Raw genomic sequence first — 9,074 nt, forward strand, 5'->3', positions numbered from 1 at the left:
TGTGTCAACGAATTCTTATTTTGCAAAGACTTACCAACTACGAGCAAAGGCGAAGATATTTTCAAAGTAGTGAACGAAAACAATTCAAACTACAGTGGAAAAACTGTGTCAGCGTTTGCACCGATGGCTGCCTCCATGCAGGGAAATAGGGATTCATCACTCTTGTGCGTCAAGAAAATCCAAATGTATTAGTTGTTCACTGCATGATCCACAGAGAAGCTCTTGCCTTCAAATCTTTGCCGAAAGATTTGATGTCTGTTCTGGATCAAGTGATTGAAGTTGTAAACTTCATCAAATCTCGACCGATGGATCCCGACTTTTCTCAGAGCTTGGTGAAGCAATGGATTCAGACTACAAATGTCTCCTGTATCACACCAACGTTCCTTGGCTCTCCAGGGGAAAAGTGTTAAAGCGTGTCGTCCAACTCAAGGCTGAGCTGATTTCATTCTTGGAGGCTGAAAACAAAAAAGGCTTCGGATTTTCTATTCATGACGAGATCTGGTGGGTTAAGGTGACATTTCTCTTTGATTTATTTGACAAATTAAATTCATTGAATTTAAGTCTTCAAGGACCATCGGAAACCATAATCACTAGATCCTCAAAACTGAGATCATTTAGTGAAAAATTGTCTTAGTGGCAAAGTAAGATCTCGAAAGGAGTCTTCGACTGCTTTCCTACTTACAATGAATGTGCTTCAAATAAAGAAATCACCCCCGAAATTCTGGACACTTTGACACACTTGCAGTCAGCATTGCAGCATTACTTTCCAACAGTTGGAAGTAATGAGTATGGATGGGTCAGCTATCCATTTGGAAACAATGAAGCTACAAAGCTGACAACTGAAGAAGCAGAGCAGCTCAATGATTTAAAAAACGATGCAGTTCTTAAGTCAAGTTTTGCCGAGAAAAGCCTGGATGTGTTTTGGATTTCAATCAACAAGTTATATCCTGCAATCAGTTTAAAAGCAATCAAAGTAATTCTACCATTTGCATCTTCATGGTTTTGTGAGTTTGGATTTTCAGCACTGATTGAAATCAAGTCTAAGAAAAGAGAGAGACTTCTTACAATAGACGACGTAAATGCGAGCTTGTTTGTCGGCTCTGGAGCCTCGATTAGATCGCATTTGCTCTCAAAAACAGGTACACCCTTCACATTAAATGTAATACTTAAAAACAGGTAAAATCTTTTTTTATTTTTTATTATAAAACAACTGTTGCTCTTCGTGGTGTGCCGCGAAATTTTTGAAGTTTTTTTACTGTGCCGCCAGACAAAAAAGTTTGAGAAACACTGCTATAAGTGATAATACTTCCTTTGTGCCATTATAGATCTGCGTCATATATAGCACAACAAAGTCTAAAGGTCAAGGCTAGATCGGATCTATAATTAACAATATTTCTTCCTTTATCCTCGGATCCAGAGAGATTCGCTTTATTTTTATATTATTATAGGTCCGTGATTTCACGATAAGTTATAATACAGGATGAATATATTGATATGAAAGTGAAACAAATGCTGTATCTAATCAGGTCTAAGTTTTTGTAGCTGTCAGTTATCTAAAGATAATGCCATAACCTTCAGAAATCACGAAATTTTAAGTATACACAATTATAGAACAAACATAAGACAAGATTAAAATGTAGACATCTGGGAAGTCGCTTCAATCGTAGAAATGAAGGCAAACCAAAACAATGAAACAGTAGTTAAAATAATGAATCTTTTGTTTAATTACAATGCGGAACCTCTTGCACTTTCGTACATAGCTGATTTTTTTATGTTGGTAATAATTTGATTTTCAGGCATAAGACAGTGAGATTGTAAACATACCTGGCAACCAAAAAGATCAATTGACTGTTGCCAGTTAAATACTATGTATGATCTTATTCGATGTTTCGAGTAACTATAGTCGAAGCCTTGTTTTGTTATTAAAACCAATTATAAAGAAGAAAAAATTCTTATATGTCAGATTAAATATTGCAATTAAAAGCTCCTCTCTTCTAAATGACTAATCTTAACATAATGACCGAGCTTAAATCCAAGCATTTAAAAACAGTTCAAATTCTCTTAGTGTTTTCTCGATAGAATGACTAGTAACAATAAAACTAGCGAAGATTCTGATATGTGGGTCATCGATGCCGTGACCACAAAACTCTTCGTCATCGTCACCTGCTGTATCGTCTGCGCCAGTGTGGCTTTCTTCGGTATCATCCTCAATCTTCTCAATGTTTGCCTTTTTGTTAAGATGGGCTTTCAGGAGACCGCCAACATTAGCTTGCTTGGCCTGTCGATATCTGACCTGTGCGGTTTGTTGACATTAGAATGGATGTTTCTGTGTTTGAACCCGTTGTTTATAGAAGCGGGGCTACCACTGGCTCAGGTTGAAGTCGAATATATAACAGGAGGTTATCCTCATGTGTGTTTCTCCATAATCACTGGGTTCATCACCGCTTTTGTCACCTTCGAGAGATGCCTGTGCATCGCCAGACCGCTAGACGTCAAAAATTTTCTAACACCTTCAAGAACAGTTCTTATCATAGCCGGCATATACATCTGCATGATCGCCAGCGTAGTGCCAGCTTTTGAGGTCAACCAGCTAGAGTGGAAGTTCTACGCCTCTGAGAACAGGACCAAGCTGGGCATCGCTTACAACGCCAGGCGAGACGAAGTAGAAGGCATTGTGTTGGTCGTCAATGATTCCTTCGGCTACATCGCCTTTGTAATGGTCTCCGTGTTAACTGCTATTCTCATCTCAAGTTTGGAGGCTAACCGAAAATGGCGCTTGAAATCTATAAGCGCCGCCCATGCCACGACAGTGACACTTAGGGATAAGAGGATGATGAGGATAGTATTGGTCATCTCAACGATGTTTATCACATTATCCTTTCCAATTACTGTTGTATTTATCTTTACAACGGCGTATCCCCAGTTTGGTACATGGGGGAAGTACTCCAATCTGTTCTATATATGCAGCGTCTGTTTGACCCTTTTAGAAATATGCAACAGTAGCTTCACCTTTTTCGTCTACTATTCCATGAGCGCTAAATTCAGACAAGCTTCGATCCGACTTTTAACACCATACGGTAAAATAGAAGATAAACAGAATTTTTAAACCTGCCTTGATATCAAGTGTTTTTATTTTTTTATTTTTTATTATTGCATGAATTGTACAGTTTTTAAAAAGATGTAATTAAAAGTGCGCGTGAAATCTGAAATAAATTAGTTTTCTAGACTAAACTATACTCAACAGAGGTTCTCAAACTTTTTTTTTTAGCCCGGGGACCCTTTAAACGGACTCCTAAGTGAAAAAAAAGCATCATAGATGCAAAGTATATAAGTTACAATTTTTAAAAAAAAATTGTTGAAGGGATTGTTTATTGAGATTGTAATCATTTGTTTAAAATAAAACGGTAAAATAATTGAATAAGGTTGATGAGATGGTATGCGTGCATTTAGGTCAAGCTCAATGTTTGGAAGTTGGGGCGCGGTGGTTGCGTGGTTAAGCGCTTGGCTTCCATACTTGGGGTTCGAATCTCGATGAAGACTTGGATTTTGAAATTTGGGATGTATAGGGCGCCCAACTCCACCCAACTCTACCTGACTTAAGTTGGGGAAAGTGAAGGCGGTTGGTCGTTTTGCTGGCCACATGACACCCTGCTCAATTCCCATGTGCCAAAGAAATAGATGACCGTAACATCATCTGCCCTATAGACCGCAAGCAAAGTCTGAAAGGGGGAATTTTTAAAACTTTTTTAATATTTGTAAGAAGCAATGCTAAGTTCAACAAACACACATTTCTCGTTGGTTTCTTATTTTTGATGAGGTTAATTACGGCAATGAATTCACGTTGTACCGAATAAATAGACGAGAAATCAGTCAACAACTTCTGTACAACGCAGACTATAAAATTGGAGCCTGTTTTCGACATCAGAATATGTGGTATCTTTGTTAAGAAACTGGTGTTAACTTATGATATTTAAGATATTTAAAAATCTTGCTCCTGGTTATTATTATTATTATAGCTATTATATAGCGCTACTTTCATGCTTATAGCATGCTCAGAGCGCTTTTGGACCAGTATCTAGGATTTGGTTTTCCGTGCTGCCTTTAGGCGCTCAGTAAACACAACTCTGCCCGAGTCGGGTGTCGAACCTCGAGCCCCCTTCTAGGTAGCCAAGCCAAGCCAAGTTCAAGCGCACTTGGCCCACGCTTCATGTGTTCGCCTGGATTCATCTGTGATTGGGATCTCAGTTTGTTCACGCGCTAAGGAGCTTAATATCCCGTCGGCAATATCCAAGTGAGGAATGTCTTCAAATCTTTCGTTTAGGCCAGGGGTTCTCAACTTGTGGGTCGCGACCCCCTTTGGGGGTCGATTGACCATTTGCCAGGGGTAGCCTAAGAACATCGAAGAAATGGATTTTTTTTGGGTCTATTCTTCTATTGCTGTGGTTGGTGGGTGGGGGGGGGGTGTTCGCGGTAGAGTGGGGGATTTTAAAAAGGGGTCGCCGAGCTGGTTTAGGCTGTCTTTGAATAGAAAGTAAGAGAGATATTAAACAGTAGTGAGGGGCTTGTTAATTATTAGAAAAAAATATCCGATTGGATAATCTGGCTTTGAGCAAAGAAGCTATTTTTGTTGTATAGAATGTCATCTTTCTGGGGACCATGGGGGTCCGCAGACCACAGTTTGAGAACCACTGCTCTATATAAAACACACACACACAGAGAGAGAGAGAGAGAGAGAGAGAGTATATATAAGGGAAGGGAGGAGGAAAAGTCGGTAACTTTAATTATCTTTAATAGGAGATTGCCTTAATGATCTAAACAATGTCAAGCAAGACTAAACTGAACTTAGGCCTACTTCGATTTTAAAGCAAATAATATTTATAATTCAATACTTTGAAAACAACAACAACAAAGGTTATATTGAGAGAAATGGCATCACTTATTCTGAATCTGCTGGGACTATTCCCAAAAGCCCGTGGAGTCTGGGAGCGCATGAGACGCCCTGACCGCACTTACCCGTGGTGGAAGCTGTCCAGGCCTGGGAAAGCTATTATAGCACAGTGCAGGACAGGCCATTGTCCTGTTGGCTCATATTTCTCACGGCTATGGACGAATTTCGATTCACGGTGTCCCCGCTGCGGGGAGGAAGAGGAAACCGTGCCTCATATTCTGGTGACTGCCCCAGACTTGCTGATCTCCGTCTCGACAGGTCTGGGAAACCCAAAATTCTCGACCTGTATGGCGACATTTATGCACTACGCAAGACAGCAGGGGTTCTGTCCAGGGCTTTTGCAATAGAGGATTTGAGCCTCTCAAGCCCTCACTCAAATGGAGTTTGATGATGATGATTCTGAATCAGTCATGTAATTAATTTTTAATAGATCTAAAGGGATTCTAGACTTACAATAATAAATATGTGTTATTGGAAATATTTTTATTATTTTTTTAGTTCAGTGCGCTATGGTCCATTCACTTTTATGATTTTATGGACTAGATGGGGGGGGGGGAGAATTATCTGGGAGTGGGTGAAGGTTACTTTGCTGCCCTTTAAAAAAAAAAGTATAAAGTTCCTTTTCACACCTTGTGATTTATAGGGCAGATGATCTAACGTGGGTGTCATGTGGCCAGTACAACGCCCAACCGCCTTTACTTTTCCCCAACTATAGTCAGGTATCCATTAGAGCTGGGTGGACTCAGAGGCGCCTAAAGATCCCCAAAATTAAATATCCCAAGAACCCCAATACCCCCACCCGGCAACGCCCATGCAACACATTAATGTACAAGAGGCTATATCAACCTACAAAAAAAAAAAAAAAAAAAAGGAATTTACGTGACCCATCTGGCCCGCCTAAGTTTGTGGTGTAACGCAAACTCAACTACACAACTTTCGTTGTTCTTATGTTCAAGAGGCCATATCAACAAAAAAAAATGTCAGTGACCCGTCGGGACCAGCCCAAGTTTGTGATATATCGTTAACTTTTGTTTTTATCTTGGTTCTAAAAATGTCTTAGCAGCACAATAGATATAAAACAGGTGTCACACAAACATACTGCAGCGTCAAGGCAGTATTGGCCACTAGTCGACAGAAGCTATAGCTTGGAGCCCCAAAGAAATAGTTAGCACTGTTATATAATATTTAGACATATATAGATCCCAAAAGGATTACATATCTCAAAAAGCTTAGGGCTATTTCAAGCCTAGATACGGCACTGTAGGGCGTCTAATTTTACTCTATACACAGCATACAGTGTACACAAATGCTGTCGGCTTTCCTATCAACAGATACTGCTTGACATTTTGTGATAGTGTGTTGTGCTATCTTTAAGACCTATTCTAAAACATGTTTTTGATGATAAATCACAAGAGAGTCACGCAATGTTATTTATTCTACTACATTCCTGTTTTAGAATTAATATCAGGAATTATTTATATAATTCCAGAAACATTCCTGCGGCTCGCGAGCCACATGCGGCTCTTTAGTTCCACACTCAAATAATATTTATTTTATCGAAAAAAATTGAATCAATTAACTAAAATTAGTCACCAATTCAATCTCTCAGCCACTTGCACTTGCTTTTCACGCACCCCTCCCATGTCTTCAAATGTAACATATTTGCAGGTGGAAGAACTCAACTTTCTTCTGCCTTATCAATGATATAGATGACGTCTTGCGACATAAAAGACACGGCCTAAGTTGGATTTCCGTGAGGTATGTCTTCCCAAGGATTGCTACCGCTCTCGTGACAAACTGGAGAGAAGATTTAGCGAATGCCGTGCAAAAATGCCTTAAAGACAATAAGATCGATTTAAATAAACTCGTTTCAATAGCAACTGATGGAGCCAGAAGTATGAAAGGAAAAAATAAAAGAGAATCTGCGAGTCTCCAGGCACGTTTTACGTTTCACTGCCTACTCCAGTGCTGGTCACTAAGCACTCTACCATCATCAGTTAGTTGAAAGAATTCTTAAACGAAATGGAGACTTAGTATTCCGACCTTCTTCTTCCCAATAAAGTGCGATGGCTCCTGTTCGCTTTTGAGGGCTAGAATTTCAAGGTATGGTGTTGAAACTTCCAGCTTTGTGCTTGAATGAAATAAATACATTCCTAAATGAGAATGGTATTAATCACACTGAACGACAAATGGTTGCTAAAATGTTACTTTATGATGGATCTATCAGGAAAAGTAAATAAGATGAATCTAAAACTACAAGAAAATGAAAACCCAGCAGATGTTTTGGTAGAAGATAAGAGCGGTGGCTGAGCAATAAGAGCTTTGCTTCCGAACCGGGGTCCCGAGTTAAAATCGTGGTGAAGACTGTGATTTTTAATCTCTGGATATTTTTTAGCGCTTCTAAATCCACCCATCTTTAATAATTACCTGACATTAGTTGGGGAAAGTAAATGTGGTTGGTCATTGTGCTGACACCCTCGTTTACCGTGGTTCATAGAAAGAGATGACATCTACATCATCTGCCCTAAAGATCGCAAGGTCTGAAAGGGGAACTTTACTTTACTTAATCAGAGCGATAAATGACTTCATTTTCACTTTCTAAAGCAATATCGCGATAAAACCTGTGCAACTGTTGACAGGAATTACTTTATCAAAATTATTTTAAAACTTACAGATGAATTTGCTGACAGATTTGAGCATTTCAAAACCATCAAAAACATTCTAGCATTCATAGTAAATACCCTGAACACAAATAGTAACGAAATCCCCATTGAGCCATTTGGAATTGATAATGTACTTTAAAAAGTAAAGCTTTCTGGAGTGGATAATTTACAGATTTGAAAAGCAAGTTGGAAGAGTTGGAGGTCCATAAATGTGTGTACGTAACGCAACAAAAGTGGACAGCTTTCTAAGAAATGCCGCGAAGTGAGGCACTTATATTCGACGCATGGAATTGTCTTCCACATTGCTACAGCGAAGTAAAAAGTTTAGCAATTGGGAGTAAGCGTTCTCTTGCACGAATAGACAACTAACAATTGAAAATTTAGAGTCGTGTTTGAAACTAAAAACAACAAGTTATGAGCCTAATGTCTCCAAACTTTCTAAAACCGAAGCTATCGCTCCCATTGAATTTGTTTGCTCAATTGTTTTGTTATTGAAGTACAAGTTAGTGTTGTATGTAAATGTTTAATTCTTTTCATTTATTTACATTCATAATAAGTAATTATCTAATAATCCCATATATTTATATTATCTAATTTGTTGTGAAAAACACTAGTCAGATATAAATGAGTCGATTTGTTTCTTATGAATAAATAGATTCGTTTTTATTCTTCAAAGAACTTTATTTATGCGTGTACTATTTATAGTTGGCAAGAAAAACCTTTGTGGCTCTTTGAAATTTAGTAAGTTGTAATTTTTGGCTCTTCCGACTCAAAAGGTTGCCGACCCCTGCATTAGACTGCTTGTCTGGAGTGCAGTGAAATCTTTCTTTACAGTTTAATTTTTTACAATGTAAAGCTTTAGAAGTACTGAATAAAAATAATTTTAAAAATTCAGTAAATTGATGCCACAGTGAATAGGATTATGTGGGCAAGAAATTTTGTGGTAACAGAATTCAAGGACACTTGCAGAAACCTACACAGCAAACATGTCACACCAAAACCTAGAGAAATATCTTATAGACTTATCTTTGGGATGACCCCTATTGTAAAGAAAAAAAAAAAAGGCAAAATGTCAATGAATGTAAATTGTGTCATCTTAAAAATGCTGATAACGAGAAGCATATATATTTGGAATGTCCATTATTTCTTAAAGTTAAAAATACTGTAAGAAACTTGTTAGAAGCAAACTGGCAACTATGTGAATCGAAACTTGTCTAGTGTTTTTAACCTGTTGCCAAAATTAAACAATAAAATGGTTCATAATTTCAATTTGATTTTTTTATCCCGAATATAGGAATCTTGTTTAGACTAGCAGGCTCAAAGCCTTGCCTAATAATACAAAGTTTGAAATTGTTGATTCTAGGGTAGAAAATTATTTAGGTTGATTTTTTTAAATGGTTGTAAAATACTCGGGCAGTATTCCTAAAAATAATTTGGCCTGAATGATATTTGATATTGTGAAA

The 9,074-nt window shown here is 38.1% G+C and overlaps 1 protein-coding gene across 1 annotated transcript; it reads left to right on the plus strand.

The window, feature by feature from the left end:
- The first annotated feature begins 2,080 nt into the window (after positions 1-2,080).
- On the plus strand, positions 2,081-3,106 carry LOC106076926 (uncharacterized). The gene has a single exon (XM_013237732.2). It carries the CDS (start codon positions 2,081-2,083, stop codon positions 3,104-3,106), a length of 1,026 nt encoding a protein of 341 aa, XP_013093186.2.
- Positions 3,107-9,074: the final 5,968 nt, after the last annotated feature.

Source organism: Biomphalaria glabrata, chromosome 7 (genome assembly GCF_947242115.1).
Source record: "Biomphalaria glabrata chromosome 7, xgBioGlab47.1, whole genome shotgun sequence".
Lineage (NCBI taxonomy): Eukaryota > Metazoa > Mollusca > Gastropoda > Planorbidae > Biomphalaria > Biomphalaria glabrata.